This window comes from Ipomoea triloba, chromosome 6, assembly GCF_003576645.1.
Source record: "Ipomoea triloba cultivar NCNSP0323 chromosome 6, ASM357664v1".
NCBI classification, from domain to species: domain Eukaryota; kingdom Viridiplantae; phylum Streptophyta; class Magnoliopsida; order Solanales; family Convolvulaceae; genus Ipomoea; species Ipomoea triloba.
The window spans coordinates 25,260,616-25,278,363 of NC_044921.1; the positions used below are offsets into that span (position 1 = coordinate 25,260,616).

At 37.3% G+C, this 17,748-nt stretch overlaps 4 protein-coding genes and 1 long non-coding RNA gene across 5 annotated transcripts; 2 read left to right on the plus strand and 3 right to left on the minus strand.

Moving 5' to 3' along the window:
• Positions 1 to 713: 713 nt before the first annotated feature.
• On the minus strand, positions 714 to 3,134 carry LOC116021743 (cytochrome c oxidase subunit 6b-1-like). The gene is made up of 5 exons (XM_031262215.1): positions 3,000 to 3,134; positions 1,811 to 2,107; positions 1,632 to 1,714; positions 1,436 to 1,517; positions 714 to 1,040 (listed from the first exon to the last, which is right to left on the minus strand). Exons 1-5 carry the CDS (start codon positions 3,039 to 3,041, stop codon positions 987 to 989), a joined length of 558 nt encoding a protein of 185 aa, XP_031118075.1. The 5' UTR covers positions 3,042 to 3,134; the 3' UTR covers positions 714 to 986.
• Positions 3,135 to 6,749: 3,615 nt separating this feature from the next.
• Positions 6,750 to 8,057, plus strand: LOC116021816 (VQ motif-containing protein 9-like). Its single transcript, XM_031262297.1, has one exon. It carries the CDS (start codon positions 6,824 to 6,826, stop codon positions 7,721 to 7,723), a length of 900 nt encoding a protein of 299 aa, XP_031118157.1. The 5' UTR covers positions 6,750 to 6,823; the 3' UTR covers positions 7,724 to 8,057.
• Positions 8,058 to 8,562: 505 nt separating this feature from the next.
• On the minus strand, positions 8,563 to 10,762 carry LOC116023172 (14-3-3-like protein C). The gene is made up of 4 exons (XM_031264153.1): positions 10,072 to 10,762; positions 9,751 to 9,873; positions 8,996 to 9,112; positions 8,563 to 8,891 (listed from the first exon to the last, which is right to left on the minus strand). The coding sequence occupies exons 1-4, from the start codon at positions 10,555 to 10,557 to the stop codon at positions 8,835 to 8,837; spliced, it is 783 nt and encodes a 260-aa protein (XP_031120013.1). The 5' UTR covers positions 10,558 to 10,762; the 3' UTR covers positions 8,563 to 8,834.
• LOC116023173 lies at positions 9,800 to 10,926 on the plus strand. The gene is made up of 2 exons (XR_004099370.1): positions 9,800 to 9,919; positions 10,051 to 10,926. It is a non-coding gene; the product is annotated as an uncharacterized LOC116023173 (long non-coding RNA).
• Positions 10,927 to 13,555: 2,629 nt separating this feature from the next.
• On the minus strand, positions 13,556 to 15,616 carry LOC116022040 (purine permease 3-like). Its single transcript, XM_031262586.1, has 2 exons — positions 14,827 to 15,616; positions 13,556 to 14,171 (listed from the first exon to the last, which is right to left on the minus strand). The coding sequence occupies exons 1-2, from the start codon at positions 15,523 to 15,525 to the stop codon at positions 13,827 to 13,829; spliced, it is 1,044 nt and encodes a 347-aa protein (XP_031118446.1). The 5' UTR covers positions 15,526 to 15,616; the 3' UTR covers positions 13,556 to 13,826.
• Positions 15,617 to 17,748: the final 2,132 nt, after the last annotated feature.

A 17,748-nucleotide genomic window follows, 5' to 3' on the forward strand; every position in this document is an offset into this window, starting at 1 on the left:
GTAGTACAATTTTTGCATTTAGTCCATTAACATTTGTGCTATCATAATACCATGGGGATTATATGTAACCTTAAACTATAATGTTTTCTACGTAGTACAATTTTTGCATTTAGTCCATTAACATTTGTGCTATCATAATACCATGGGGATTATATGTAACCTTAAACTATAATATTTTCTACGTAGTACAATTTTTGCATTTAGTCCATTAACATTTGTGCTATCATAATACCATGGGGATTATATGTAACCTTAAACTATCTTATTCATTATGTTGAAAGACCAGTGTCTGGTACTCACAATCATTATGTTGAAAGACCGATGTCCGGTACTCACAAGAAACTTGTCACGTTACGTGTATCTCCCGCAATCTAAAGTTGCTATCATTGATTGTAATACAAGCTAACTTGTTATGTTTGATGCATATAAAATCATAATAGTTCATGTTATAAATATAATAATATGATACTAAGATTCACTTTTAAAAGTAAAAAAAGTTTCAAAAAAAGTACCTATAGTAGAACATAATTATCATATTGTTTTAGTCGAGCTCGTTTCTCGTAATCCAAAATGTGAAAAAAGTGTGAGCCAAGGAGGATAGAGTTAGATTGCTTATCAAGAATAATTAGACTTGATTTTTACCGGTTTACAATGATTTGTGAAAGCTTAGATGAATTGGTTAAGCATGGGCAAGAATTAGTAACCACAACACATCAAGGATCAATCAATTGACTATAAGAGAAACATAGGAGCCAAATTGGTCCAAACTATAATGGATAGTATTAGGTTTTTGAGTAAAATTTATCAGCAAGAATTGGTTGCAAAGAGCAGTAGGATCACTAAAATCATATTTGACTTGAATTTAGTTCAACAAACAAGCCAAAACATTATTATCTCATTGTGCTTCAACAGCACCCCAAAAAGCTTGTGACATTCAAATTCCAAAGCCGACGGCAGCAACCAAGGCTCGTTGAAGGAACCATAGTCTATATTGGACCAGGAAAGGTGCCGTTCTCCCTTTGCTCGTTCCATCTATCTACCTGCAGCCGAAGCAACATAACAACATGCAAGCGTCAGAGTTGAACCGTGTATCATTGTATATCATGCTCATGTACAAATTCAAAAATAAGGGTATTAGCAAAATAGCTACTTACGATCCATCAATAGCACTATCGAAGCAATTAAAAAATTGCCAAACACCTTTACCTACCCTGGCTACATAAGTTTCATTGCTTTTTATGTTTGGTGATCTAAAATACTACTCCGTGAATGACTAAATTGATCTTTTAATGAAACCATAATGCTCCAAAAAATTTGCATTGCGGTATTTGGCAGTTGGGACAGGCTAATTGATTCGTGTGATGCCAAAAAGAAAAACGAACTAAAATACAAAGGATCAACTTGGGTAGTGCAAAATCGTGGAGAAAAACATTACCCATTCTCCGGGGCAAAGAGAACGATAATACTTTGCAAACTTGTCACACTCGGATGCACCTTCACCTTTTGCAGCAATGCACCTGAAAGGCAAAACAAGTCTATCAATATTTGATAAGCATAAAATAAAATTGTTAAATAAACAATACCATAATAGTCAAAATGTCAAATACATGCTGCTTTTTTGTTTGACTCACCGATGATATTCTACATATCGGGTAAAACAGTGTCTGGTCTGATTTGTAGTAGGGAAACGGAAATCTGCTGGAGCTGTCTCAAGCTGGTGCCCAATTGTAACACAAAGAAAAACAATCAGCATATGCAATAAAGAATATAGCAAATGCACTATTAAAAAACAAACAGTACTTAGGATTACCTTAACATCTGCAGCTTCATCAGTAGTTTCTTGACCACCTGAGGTATCATCCTCGGTACTCGGGCTGCTTTCTTCACTGGCAGCTTCAGTGGCAGAAGGTTCATCACTTACAACTGCAGGAGCATCAGATGCTACACTACTTTCTTCAGCAGCTGCACTACTCTCAACAGCAGGGGATTCATCAGCTTTCGGGGCAACTTCCTCTGACGAAGTATTTTCGGTGGTCTTAGAAGCATCATCTTCGACTGGCTCGACAGGTGCGTCCAATTTCTCTTCTTTCTCTTTCAGTAAATATTGCTGTCAATTAACACAATAAAAACGTTGAAATATGCAGAAAAAGAGGATCTCTTGGGTAGGAGAAAATCTAAAAGCAAAAACCAAAGTAAGAGGTTTTCAAGGTGCTTATACATGAAAAATCAACCACCACTTCCACTATATCAAATGCCCATACTAATTATTACGTAGTAGTTCATGAATTTCCGAAAGAATGAATCAAAGCTAAACCAAAGTAGAGGGCACTATGAAGAAATGCATAGGAGAAGTTAGGAGCACGTATGAATCAGTATACTAAGCATGTATGCAATTGCCAATGATGACACAGAAATTTTACCTCTCCAAACGATTATTACATTCTATAGGGGAAGGCAGAAAACACTAAAAACTAAAAAGCTGCAAGCTTTTAGGTTTCCAGATCAAGTACAACATGTCAAATTGAATCAAAATCTCTGCAGAAAGCAGCATTTAGACACACACAAACAGCTATAGCTATTAAATTTGCAGGCACACACACACACACACATATATAGTTAGCACCCAAAGAACCTTATTAATTAGCTAACTTAAATCTATATACAGCCCACAAATCTTCATTCCAAGAACCTTGGAATTACAAATAAACATTGAAATTCAACATGATAGTCTTCCAAAAACAGCAAAAACCCTAGAGTTAACTACGCTTATCAACCTAACATCTACGCCACAAGTTCTCGAATTAAAAGTGATTCAGTCAACCAAGACTGCTCCAGGAGGAAAATCTCAAGTGCCCAATGAAAAATACAAATTAAAAAATCAAACTTTAACAAAATCAAATACAGATGGAAGAAGCACAACTCAAGATAAAGAATCAGATCATACATGAAAAGTGTCGGCACAGGTGTGAAATTAGAGAGAAAGAGACGGAGAATTTTACCTCAGAGAGAGTTGGGGTTTTAGCACTATCGACGTCTGCCATTGTTTGACCCGCAGCAAACGGCGACCGATGAGAGAGAGAGATAGAGATAGAGAGAGAGAGAGATGAGAATTTAGGTTTTAGGTTTTTGCTAGAATTTCCAGAAGGCGAGGGGGCGGCCTCCGGTTGACACGTCACAGGATTCGAGGTGGTGTTGTTCGTGGGCCTGAATAATTTGGGCCTATTTGTTAATAAATTCCTGTTTCTGGGCTTAGTCCAAGATGGGGAGAAAGCCCAGTTATAGCCCAGAAGTTACCGTTTTGAACAAAACGGTTAACGGTCACCAGTGGTGGACTGGTGGGTGGCGGTAGTAATTATTCGATTTATTAATATTTATTGGATAAGACCTCTATTATTAAACACACATCATACCTACTTGGGAAAGTTAAGGAACAATTAATGATTTCTACATTTAATTACATCCTCGATCCATCCATCCTAACGGTTAATATGATTATTAATTATACACCGTCAAGAAAACTTGCCTATAAAAACAACTCAGTGTTTAGTGTTCACAAGAAATTCATCACACTAAGTGAAACTATCGCACTACAGCTGTTAGAACTAGCTCATTTGTTTTTGTCCATAATCTATTGATGGATGGAGTACTAAGGACTGGTCAGTTGGTTCTTGTTCCTGGCAATTGGTCGGAGCGATAATCCTCGACTATGATGGGACATGGATGACTTGGGAGGCTAGCAAGCTATGTAAATAAGGCGGGACTCAAGACCCACTAATCTAATTTTAGTAGGAGCGGGTTATCTCATATTAATTCTTGGTGCGATTTGACTCTATTGTCTATTTCCCCGTTGTAACAAGGTCTCCTAATGCAAGAGGCAAAATGGATTCGATTTGTCATACACCAATTAGTTCCCTTCCAATACACCAAGTCCTCTTGTATGAACTCCTACAAAAAGGTAAAATGGATCCGATTTTTCATAATAAAACACTTACTTATTCCTTACTATATCATTATTTTATTATCTATTTACACTCGTTATATTAACGACGATGTTGGCACGCCGTTGACTACCTATTAATTGTAAAACTAACATCTATCATGCACCCAAGAAGCAACTGAGTTGCACGTGCGGTGCACCGTCATGAACCTAATATTGCTGACGTGGTTATACAATAATATAATTAATCTAATAACCAAACAATAAATCTAGTGGATCTGGTGGCCTAGTTTGACCTGAGTAAGAATACTACTCGTAATCTAGTGGATTAACTCCGAACGAGTAATATTCTTAGTGTCTTGAATATGCAATCCAATAACGTATACAATAAATCTAGTGGATTAACTCCGAACAACTAGTAGCATTCTTACTCTGGTCAAACTAGGCCACCAGTCTGACGACATGAATGCGTCGTCTGCCCAACCTACTTTGACTAACCAATAAGGATATCGTCAACCCACATGCAACTTTTTTTGCCTAAATTGAAGGTGTACAATGTGCAAGGGTAAACCAACATTATTCATGTGTAATAATCGATAACAGCGACAAGAAAACTATGAATTATATGTGTGACAGAAATGACCGAGAAGGTATTGGTAAAAATTAGACTCATAACCAAATAACCTTATGGCATGTAAGTTATACTTCACCCATTGTACTCAACCACCATTTTCTTACTACACATCTATTATACTTTATTACAAATAATAAGCACGATAGTCTTCTATATCTTTGCTATCCCAACATATACACTAGAAAGGCATGGACCCCTATTATCATATATAATTTTATCTATCAATTATTATTCAAAAAATTAACAATGTTGACATGATTAGTTCACCACAAATATAATAGAGAACTAATATATAGCATCATATAATATTTTTTGCATCATATAATATTATTTACTCGTATTTCCTTTATTTGTATTTATAGTAATTATTCTGATATTTTATAGTGTAGCAATAAAAAAAATATTTCATAACTTAAATTTTGAGATTAAACATCGTTATTATTGTATATTTATAGTAAATATATATTATTTTTGAGGTCAAGTATCATTATAATATTTAAGTTTAACCTAACCCTTATAAGGACAAAATGAAAACGCAAACCATGTTCAGCACCTAATTAATCAAACGCAATCCGCAGGTTTAACCTACCTAACAATGACCAAGCTTGGACCCACGAATAGGGGAAAAGAAAATCTAGAAAATACAACTCCGTAATAAATTTGGGCAATTCATAATCACTACATGAAAATGTAGAGCAAGAGCAAATAATTTTGAGCAATTCGTAATAACTCAATTACACATAAATATTATACATTTATTTACTGTGCACAAAAAATCTCTCCGTGACACACTTTCTAACTCAATATATCGAATTCTTATATCCCAACGAATCGTAAGACCATGTACTCATTAGTCATAGCCATCTAAGAGTCGAAATATAACAGCGTTGTATGTATTGGTCTTGCATGTGAAGAAGAGTAAAACTCAACAATGTTATCACTTTATCCAACGGACATCATGCTTTTACACGCTTCCATTCCTCGTTTTGCTTTAGTTTAGGATTACACCCAAAACATCTTCTAATTACGGGGTTCAAAGACATAGTCCTCTTTTTTCTCGCCTTTTAAAAGCTCCAAACCATGCATCATCATCATTATTATTATTATTATTATTATTATTATTATTATTATTAATTAAAGTATATTATAAAATTGTTCCGGATATTTAGGGTATAATCTCAATATTACGGAGTATATTATACTAACAGATATTTTTATTAATAAATTATAAAATCGTATTTACACATTTGTCGTTTTGTTTTGTCCCCACTTACAAAGCTTGTGGTCATGCCAAACCTGCTAGGCTGCTACGATAAGCAACAATGAAATATAATATAATTTTTTCTATTTTTAGTACATTTTCATAGTTATCTAAAATTTTTATTATTCTAAGATTAAATTTGGTACGCGATATGAATTCATGACTAAAATTTGACGTTTGAAATTGAGCTCTTGTATGTGTACGAACTTAATAGTCACGTTAAATTTTTATTATTTTAATAAAAATTAAATTTAATACGATATACGAATTCATGACTAAGATTTTTCGTCTAAAATTGAACACATTAGTACGTGTACGAACTTATTAAAATTACTCATATAGCATTATTCTAATGAATGAAAAATATCACTTAAGACTTATTTTGAACAATCCAATGATAAGGCGAATGCTGAACTATTTCTTTCTTCCCTCGAATGCTGAATTCTTGTTATGAACATTGGTAGTTTGGGGTTGGATTGTATTATTTGTGTGCAGAAATATATAGTTTGGTGTTAAATCCTAAAACTATATTAAGCCAATTCACCTCTTTAAGAATTTTACAAACGAGTTTACGAGGTTCACGATATAATATGGTGAATGAACTAAGGAAGGTATGGTTGAATAGAATTTACCCAAAAGTAGACATTACATCTAAAACATTTATATTTAAAACACATCCCGCTATTTCATCCTTCCGTTACGTGAGTAAAAAGGAGAGAGGTCTAAAAGACAATTCTTACTCTTAAAACGTAAAACTTTCTCGCCCCAAAGACTCTACACTTTGACCTGGTAGGATTATGAGGGTATAAAAGACAATTCTAGAAAAGAAATATTATTGAATAACATTCTAATTAAAAAGTTAAAAACAAATCAAATTCTATCCATGAAAGATTTGGTATAAACAAAAAGATATAGACACAGCCCCACACAGAAGCACACACAATTATAGAGAGAGAGAGGGGTAAAGATTTCTAGAAAGAGAAAGAAGAAGATGGATAGAGGTGCTGATTCTTCCTCCACTACTACTACTACATCTGCTTCAAGTGCTAATAATAATGGCGGAACGGATGCTATATTGAAGAATCTTAGCAAGATTTCTCATAAGATTTCTAAGCCTGTTCGGAGGCCACCGGTGTACGAGAATCAGAGCCTTCTCAGTTCTCAGATTATTAATGATGTCGCGCCGCCGCAGCCTGCGGCTGCGCCGCAGCAGCCGCCGGTTTATAATATAAATAAAAGTGATTTTCGCGATGTGGTTCAGAAGCTCACCGGATCTCCGGCGCATGAGAGGATGGCTACGCCGTCGCCCATTCACCAGCCGAAGCCGCCGAGTTCGCGGCTGCAGAGGATTCGCCCGCCGCCGCTCGCGCAAATCGGAAACCGACCGCCGCCGTTGATGAACGTTGCCGGCGGGCCTCTTCCTCCTCTTCAGCCGCTCCCCACCAATCAGATTCTGGGCGGTGGAGGGTTTATCGGCGATCAGCGCCCCTTTTCCGGCGTTCAAGCTCAGCCGCCGTCTCCCTTGCCGCCGTTTCCGGCGGTTCATGGGGCGGCGGAGTCTCCGATTTCCGCCTACATGAGATTCCTCCGCGGCTCCGTCTCCGGCGCCGCCATAGATTCCGATCCCAAGCGATTCTCCTCCGGTCTCTCCCCGCTCGCTCCTCTCGATTCCCCGCGGTGGACCGGCCCTGCTCCGCCGCCGCCGCAGCTGCAGAACATTCCTCCACAGCCATCATTTCCGGCGTTGCCGTCATCCCCACTCCCCTTCGGGTGCTTGCCGTCGCCGAGGTCTTCTTACCCGCTGCTCTCTCCGTCCGGTCAACTAGGGTTCCAGCAGCTACCCCTTTCGCCGACAGTTCCAGTCCCCAGCCCAACCTGGAAGGGCATTTGAGTAATTTCACCTCAGTACAAACAAAATCCCCAAAAAGGTAAGAACTTTAATTAGGGTCTTGAAAAAAATTCAATCTTTTTCACAATGGGTATATCGTATATGGTATATTAGCTTGAAACATGTACATTTGGTGAGATGAATCCAAATATTACCAATCTGAAAATAGGTGGTTCTTTTGTAAATGGATGTTAAGGACAGTGAAAAACAACCTTGTATTCCTTCTTCTCAGTCAAACATTTGTTTCTTAGTGGAATAGTATTGTCATGGATATTTTGGGAGAAAAAGACCTGATTTTTGATCTGTTTGATTGTAACATGTGTCAGAGCTTCAATTATTTTTACCTACTCAACTCATTAAGTGTAAGTTTGACCTAAATCATATATACATTGACTCAAGTTTTCATCGGTAGCTAATGTGGGACGCATCTGGTCGGGTGTCCTACATTGGGACCATTGTAGTACCAAGTAGGATGTCAAATTACTATGCAAATGAGAATCATGTTTTGTTGACTCAGCAACATGCACAAGATAAACTCGTCTTGTGATTCTAATTGACAACCTGAATTAAGAAAGTAAACTCACCAGTAAACCAGCCTATGTAGGAAGTAAACACAGGTTAAGAAAGCTGATAAGCATTTCTCAAACTCTTGACAAATTTGGTTGGGTTGCAACCATGTCTGTTTTTCTTAAATCTATAGTATCTTGAGTGGATTCATCAACTTTGATATCCTATGCAATCAATGCACCAATTCAATTTCATCATGGGTAATTCTATGGTGTTGAATCTACACAGTAACAAGTATAACTAGACATATCATAGATGGTTATATTTGGTACAAATTGGCAACAAGGATATAAGATTGCAAATGCGAAGACTTATTAATATTCCCATATGAGAAAGGATGGTTAAGGTTTTGTATACACCCAATGCCCAATACAACTCAAAAACACCTAATGAAAATCTCACTCAAGAGGCAATAAAAAACAGTTGATTTTGAATGACAATAGAACCTCTAAATAAAAAAACCATTGCATATAACAAAAACAATAATCTAGGAGATGCAAGTAAAACAATGCCGCTGCTGCTGCTGGTGGTACAATGGCAACCATCCTCAATGTTGTTCTTCTTCTTTCTTGGGAGCTTCCTTGATTTCATCAGCACCATCATCCTGCACCAGATAGATTAAAAACCGCGTGTTTAGGCTGCGTTTACTTCAATTCTGTGATTTCTTTTATCTAATGGTTTTCATTCTCTAGAGAAAAAAGTATGTACCTGCATGTCGGATGTCCAGAGAGTGAGGTTGTCACGGAGAAGTTGCATGATCAAGGTGCTATCCTTGTATGACTCCTCTCCCAGGGTGTCCAACTCTGCAATTGCTTCATCAAAGGCCTGCAGTACAAACAAGAGAAGTAAAGAAAACCATGAAAGCTTAAATCTTTATGTTTGGAAATTACAGTTGAACCCAAATACCAAGTAGGTATGTGAGGGGCAATTCCAACCAAGTTGATCAAGGTTACGAGATTGAAATCGACTCTCAATGGCATCGGTCGGTCTATTGACCTTCTTGATCAGCTATGGATCGGACAATGTTGGTTTACCCTAGTCCTTCGCCGACTAGAATAATCACATATCATAGCGGGAAATGCACATACACATCAGTCTATTGACCTTGATTTGAGCCGATTAGCTATGAATCCCCTAATCCGGATCCCCTAATCCTTTGCCTACTAGAAAAATCACAATGCAGGAAATGCACATACACATCAGTCTATTGACATTGACTTTGATTTGAGCTTATCAGCTATGGATCCCCTAGTCCTTTGCCGACTAGAATAATCACAATACGGGAAGTGCACATAAGCATACACATCGGTCTATTGACCTTGATTTGAACCGATAAGCTATGGATCCCCTAGTTCTTTGCCGACTAGAATAATCACAATGAGGAAAATGCACATACACATCGAGTAATGATTACTAGTTTCCTTATTATTTAAAAAAAAACATGCATGTTCAGAAACGGTGACCTGTTTTGCAAGGCTGCAAGCGCGATCAGGAGAGTTCAGAATCTCATAGTAGAAGACAGAGAAGTTAAGCGCCAGGCCAAGACGGATTGGGTGGGTTGGTGCAAGCTCAGTATTTGCAATGTCCTGCGATCCGATCCATGAAACAAAACATAATTAAAATCCTTAGCAGGTTAGAGTTATAATATGAAATTTATCCCGTGCATATTCTCGAATAGTTAGCGGGCTCATTTCCCTCCTCACTAAAAAAAAAATAATTGGAATGGTAATTTGAATTGAAAACTAATCAAGCATGCAATGAAGGATTGGAGATATGGATCGGACCTGGGCGGATTTGTAGGCGGAGAGAGTGCTCTCAGCAGCCTCCTTGCGCTCGGCGGCGGTCTTGAATTCAGCGAGGTAGCGGTGGTAGTCACCCTTCATCTTAAGGTAGAAGACCTTGGAGTCGCCGGCAGAGGCGGAGGGGATGAGCCTGGAGTCAAGGAGCTTGAGGATGCCATCGCAGATGTTGGAGAGCTCCTTCTCGATCTTAGATCTATAGTCGCGGATCGAGCTGACATGCTCGTCGTTCCCCTTGGACGACTCCTTCTGCTCGATGGAGGAGATGATCCTCCACGACGCGCGGCGTGCGCCGATCACGTTCTTATACGCCACCGACAGCAGGTTCCGCTCCTCCACGCTCAGCTCCTCCGTCTCCGCCAGCGAAGACGACACCTTCTCCATGAACTCCACCATCTCCTCGTATCTCTCCGCCTGCTCCGCCAGCTTCGCCATGTACACGCTCTCCTCACGCGCCGTCGGTGCCGCCATTCTTCTGATTCACAATGTAGTAATTTCAGAGGTATGGAGGGAAGCTAATCACTAATGCGAATGCGAGATTACAAGCTAAGGATCCAGAGCCTGAGAATGTTTAATTTGGAGCTTTTTGGTTTTGACATGAACGGAGAGGAGAAGTTTCCGGATTGTTTTCCGGCCATTATGGGTGGCTGTGAGTTGCCCAATCCCAGCCGTTGGATTCATGCCTTTCTCCTGTTCCACAAATTTTTAATTTTTTTTTATTTTTTTTGAAAGAAGGCTTTATTCCACATTACAGTTGAGATTTGAGATTGTAAGCCCAATCATTATATCTTGGATCCGGTCCATCTTATCATAATAAATGTCTATGCAATTTCATTTTAATACATTGTGGACTTGTGAGTTCAATTCAATCATTATATCATAAATTATGGTCCATCTTATAATGTACACTATATATATGTATATAGACTAAATGTTAATTTTTAATATATTGAATATTTATTTTTTGAAGGTACATTATTTGATATACTACCAAATAATGAACTTTCAGTATATTGAAAGCGAACATTTATTCATGATTTGCATAACAATGTGGGGTTCACAATATAATTTTCCAGTTTAATTTTAGCAAGTTTTCTATATGTTTAGTGCACTGCAAATTCATTTTCAGTGTTATACAAATTTATTTTAACTTGCAGTCTAATGAAAATGAGCGTGTATGAAAGTATAAAAAATCTACTAAAAATAAACATGTAACACATTAAAATATACATCTATCAAGTTCATATTGCAAGATGGATCTTGGGTCTAGGGTATAATTTGTCATCAGATGAGTTAAAAAGGGCAGATAGTGCTTGGTTGGGCGGATTGGACAATTCAGATTGGGCTAAAAGGAGTTAGGCTTATGGTTGTAATGGTTTTTAATGCAATTCAGATTGGGTTGCGGGCTGGGCTAGTCCAATATTGTTTGTATTGGTACATGTTCATCTCGCAGCATTAATCAGCAGCATAGAGATGGAAATATTGATACTAGATTGACTGTGTAGGATTTTTTTTTTTTTGGTCAAGGAAAACTGTAATTATTACTTGAGTTGACAGTAGTTCGAAAATCATACAATGCTTAGGCGGCCTAGACGGAGCTTATGCGGTCGCTTAACTGGCCAGCTGCCTAGAACCCTAGACCACCATTTAAGGTGCAAGGCCGAATTTTAGGGCGTGCAAGATGGGCGACAGCACAGGGCCCCAAAATTTTGGGGGCCCTAGTTCAGCCCTGGCCCAATAGTTAGTATATGTATTTGTGATTATATTGACCTAAAACTAAATTTTTTGCATTTTTCTCTTTCAAATTTTTCTTCAATTCGCAATTTATTTATACTTTGATAGGGCCTCACTTATTTACCAGCACAGGGCCACACAAATCAAAAAAACGGCCCTGTTAAGGTGATACGCTAGGCGGTCGACCAACGCCTAGCGCCTAAGCGATATTTTTGCAACACTGTATATTCTGAACTCATACGCATTCATAGTATAATTCCACATATTGAAAAAAAAAAAAAAGAAAGAAAGAAAAAAAATGAGCTTGGAAGAAAAAAGAAAATGTTCCCCACATTCAATACCAATCTTATCTTAACTTTTGCAGAGCATTATATATTAAAGCAATCATCATTCTTAACGTTATAGTATTTCCAATACCTCTAAAGTGTGTGCTCCACATTGGTAAAGTTTTAATATTTTTCTTTTCCTTTTAATTACATCCACCTTGGAGAAATTGATATTTTGTAGGAGATCCTACAATTCTCATCCATTTTAAAACTTTTTCATGTGCTAAAATTAGTGACAGGAAAATACAAAAAAAAAAAAAAAAAGAAAAAAAAAAAGAGAGAAAGAAACAAATGATCCACCTTCTGAATATTCAATTAGAGCAGTGACATTGATTGTGATTTTACAAAGATTTTTGTCAGCATTATAAAAACAACACAACAGTTTTGTTTTGTTTTTTTGAAAATCCAAAAATTTTTGCTCAAAAACCTTATTTGCATAGCAACCTCAGACACTCTATCATCCAGCAATGCAAGAATCTTACAAAAAGATCTAAAAAAGAATAGTGTTTAATTTAAACATGTGATATTTTTCTATCATCCAGCAATGCAAGAATCTTACGAAAAAATCTAAAAAAGAATAGTGTTTAATTTAAACGTGTGGAATTTTTCTATCATCCAGTAATGCAAGAATCTTACGAAAAAACCCAAAAAAGAATAGTGTTTAATTTAAAGTGTGAAATTTTTCCGTAGTGTCCCTGTCCGATTTGGTTTCCGTGTGCGATTTGGATCGGGTCAACGTGACATTCTTCATAGTGAGAAGAAGAAATTGATATATTATACGATTAAAACGATTAATAGATAAATGAAAAATTGATTCTCAAAGTAAATGTATTGAACGGTAGTCAAATTTTATGGTCTGAGATGTGCAATCACCTTTCGATACACATCTAGAAAGTGCTAATGTAGCACCTCCCATAAAGATGCTACGAAGAGTAGCAAATTAATTGCACATTAATGTGATAATTAGAGCACCTAACCGAAAGGTGTTGAAACATGTTATTAATGGTCGATACGAATTAATTATATATTAATTTCGATAATAAGTATGATCATTTCAAACGTTATAATCTAATTATTAATTAAATTTATCCTGCCATAAATGAATATTAAGATTTAAATCATCACCTATATATACTATGCTATTTGGGCAGATTTTAAGAGCGACATTTTGTCTCTACTTGTGCGTTGTCTTCTAGCTTCTTAAAACTCCTTCGCCCAACAATTTAAACACATCAACAAATTAAAACATGAATATATATATTACAAGTAGGAGCGTAATTAAGTCGAGTTAAGGCAAATTAGTAAAAACTTCAAGTGGCTTGGTTAAAAAAATTGAAGCTCGAGTCGTATCATACCGAGTTTTAATTTGTTGAGCTCAAATTTAATTAACTAGATCAGACTCAAGTTCAAACTTCCGAACTCAATTTGATTGAGCATACATTTTATATTTTTAAGAAACTCAAATTCAACTTGACTCGATTCGTTTCTTGAACTACATACTTAGACTCAGTTTAACAATAACTAAATTAAACTTAAACATTCATTAAATGGCATTATGAATGATACACTACAACTTAAAGGTGGGATATGATTTGCTGAGTCATATCCCTCTTAATTAAAATAACACATACAACTTATAGAGAATGCTCCTAAACTCCATAGATTCCGGTGATAACTCGATCACACTTCTTGGTGCTCTTCGTCATTATCTCCGGTCACCGGCGCCGGCGGCTTTTCCCGGCCAGCCTTGTAATCTCCATAGAAGTAGGAGGCGAAACCCCAGATGCAAATGGCTAAGGACAAAAGCTTATCTGCGCTGAAACTTTCCGGCAAGAAGATGACAGAGAAAACCTGTTGGACTGCAACTAAAAGAGAAGTGAAAATCCCCAGCAATAGAGCTGAGGAACTGAAGATCACCCCAAGGCTCCCCATAATCATTAGCTGCAGTGCTATGGCTCCAAATCCCACTATCATGTAATACTTCGTCGGTCCAAGACCGAATTCTCCGGCCTCCTTTGAGATCGCCTGCATTCATGATGAATTTCATGCATAATTAAGTACATAGTCAAAATTCTAAAAATTTAGACAGTTACAACCAAGTTGATCAGGTAGGGTAACAGCAAGATTCCAAGTTCAACTCTCGGAATTAGTCTATTGACCTTCTTAATTTGAGTCGATCAGCTATAGGCAATCTAAGATAGCTACCTCTTTCTAGTCCTTCGCCGACTAGAGTCACAATGTGAAGTGTACCCTGTGCATATTCTCGGGTGATGGTTGCGCATTTTGCTCGTCTCCCAAAATAGGGTGAGCGCAACCTTGCTTTACCAAATTAATCCCATAATTAATCTAGTAATCACAAAATTTTAAGTTGGATGGATTTTTATTCTCTGATCTTAAGAGTTCTCTTGTAGGGAATCTTGTGACAAATTAAAGGTGGAATAGCCCATCCTAGGCGGCTAAACGCCCCCACACCCTAACCTGACAATTTGTGAATCATAGTGACTCAATTAATCAACAGAAGCTAAACTTTTGCTCACTGCACACAAGAAATCACTTATTTTGAAAAGTTGCTATCACACTCTTGTAGGTGTGTGCAACCAGTTGAGCTGCACATGCGGGCTGTTATGTCGAGAATCTAGCATGCACATAGAGTTAAATAAGGTTAATTATTACTCCGTACCTGGAAATCTTTGTTGATAATCATGGCGACAATGCAAAACAGAGCAGAAAACATAGAAATTACGAACTGAACTTGCAAGACAAGCCCATTAGTCACCGGAACCCCAGCATGCAAATGCGCATACTCCACCCCCGCCACGATAAACCCATGCAACGCCGCCCCGGCGATCGTCATAAAAAACCCCATCTTATATCTCCCGTCCGACTCCCCCTCCGGCCGATCCCCGCCCATATGCAGCCCCAAAACCACCGACCCAAACGTCATCAAAACCACCGCATTAACAGAATAATGCGTCATCTTATGCTTCACAATAAAATACGCGAAAACCGCCGTAAACGCCAGCTGCGTCGAGCTCAATAGCGACGAAATCGACACCGGAAGATACGACATCCCGAACGTGTAGAGATAACTGTCGACGCCGAGAAGAAGGCCGAGAAAAGCGCTGGACGCGAACAGCCGTGGCGTCACCAAGACGCGCCGGCGATTCGCCGCCGCCTTTGCGCGGTTTTTGGCGAAGGAGATGAAGATGGGGACGAGCAGGCACGGGAAACCGGCGGTGAGAAGATATGACGACAGCCATTTCCGTTTGCCTCCGTGCAGGAAGTAAAGCCTGATCAGAATTACGCCGCCGATTTGACCGACGGCCAAGAAAACGCAGTTTATGATGACGACTAGGGATTTGAATGATAGGAACTTCATATCTTCAAGATTTTGAGAGAGATATATGAATGAACTAACTAAAAAGAGAACAATTTTTTTTTTTTTTTTTGTTCTATGTATGTAGCCTTTATTGGGTTTAGGCAAGTGGTAAGTAGCTAGTGGGATTGCAATATATATATAGGCAACTCATTTTTTAGAAAATTCAATTTTGTATGTGGTTTTAAATGTTTTAAGGCACTAGGGGTCAAATATTTTGTATTTTTATGAACAAGCTAGTCTGATTTTTCTTCTTATGGGAGTCATTTGTCGACTAGCTAGGGTTACAATGCATGTTTTTACTCAAAACACATATATTGACTATTGGCTTTCTTGGGTTGCACCAATCAATTATGAACGTAACAACCTATGCTGGTTTTCCTTCTTATTGGAATCATTTGTCGATTAGGGTTACAATGCAGATTTTACTCAAAACATATATTTGCTTAATGGTTGCGTACTTCTCCATAAATCAGAATATAGAATAAATAAAATCATTTCATTTTCGAGCAATATAATCTCTTCATTATTGTGCAAACTAAAAAATGTTTGGCACCTCATTTTAGTAGCTTTAGTTTTAGGCAACTCATTTTTTAGAAAGTTCAATTGTGAGGTTTAAGGCACTAGGGGCCAAACATGTTTTAGTTTGGACAATGAAGGGATTATATTGTTCGAAAATGGAATCATTTGATAAGCAACACGTGTTTTTTTTTTTTCTTTTAAATTCAATTGTGTGGTTTAAGGCACTAGGGGCCAAACATGTTTTAGTTTGGACAATGAAGGGATTATATTGTTCGAAAATGGAATCATTTGATAGGCAACACGTTTTTTTTTTCTTTTAAATTCAATTGTGGGGTTTAAGGCACTAGGGGCCAAACATGTTTTAGTTTGGACAATGAAGGGATTATATTGTTCGAAAATGGAATCATTTGATAGGCAACACGTTTTTTTTTTCTTTTAAATTCAATTGTGGGGTTTAAGGCACTAGGGGCCAAACATGTTTTAGTTTGGACAATGAAGGGATTATATTGTTCGAAAATGGAATCATTTGATAGGCAACACGTTTTTTTTTTCTTTTAAATTCAATTGTGGGGTTTAAGGCACTAGGGGCCAAACATGTTTTAGTTTGGACAATGAAGGGATTATATTGTTCGAAAATGGAATCATTTGATAGGCAACACGTTTTTTTTTTCTTTTAAATTCAATTGTGGGGTTTAAGGCACTAGGGGCCAAACATGTTTTAGTTTGGACAATGAAGGGATTATATTGTTCGAAAATGGAATCATTTGATAGGCAACACGTTTTTTTTTTCTTTTAAATTCAATTGTGGGGTTTAAGGCACTAGGGGCCAAACATGTTTTAGTTTGGACAATGAAGGGATTATATTGTTCGAAAATGGAATCATTTGATAGGCAACACGTTTTTTTTTTCTTTTAAATTCAATTGTGGGGTTTAAGGCACTAGGGGCCAAACATGTTTTAGTTTGGACAATGAAGGGATTATATTGTTCGAAAATGGAATCATTTGATAGGCAACACGTTTTTTTTTTTCTTTTAAATTCAATTGTGTGGTTTAAGGCACTAGGGGCCAAACATGTTTTAGTTTGGACAATGAAGGGATTATATTGTTCGAAAATGGAATCATTTGATAGGCAACACGTTTTTTTTTTTCTTTTAAATTCAATTGTGTGGTTTAAGGCACTAGGGGCCAAACATGTTTTAGTTTGGACAATGAAGGGATTATATTGTTCGAAAATGGAATCATTTGATAGGCAACACATTTTTTTTTTCTTTTAAATTCAATTGTGTGGTTTAAGGAACTAGGGGCCAAACATGTTTTAGTTTGGACAATGAAGGGATTATATTGTTCGAAAATGGAATCATTTGATAGGCAATACGTTTTGTTTTCTTTTAAATTCAATTGTGTGGTTTAAGGCACTAGGGGCTTTTCTTTTAAATTCAATTGTGTGGTTTAAGGCACTAGGGGCCAAACATGTTTTAGTAATTGTGTGGTTTAAGGCACTAGGGGCCAAACATGTTTTAGTTTGGACAATGAATAAGGCACTAGGGGCCAAACATGTTTTAGTTTGGACAATGAAGGGATTATATTGTTCGAAAATGGAATCATTTGATAGGCAACACGTTTTTTTTTTTTTTTTCTTTTAAATTCAATTGTGTGGTTTAAGGCACTAGGGGCCAAACATGTTTTAGTTTGCACAATGAAGGA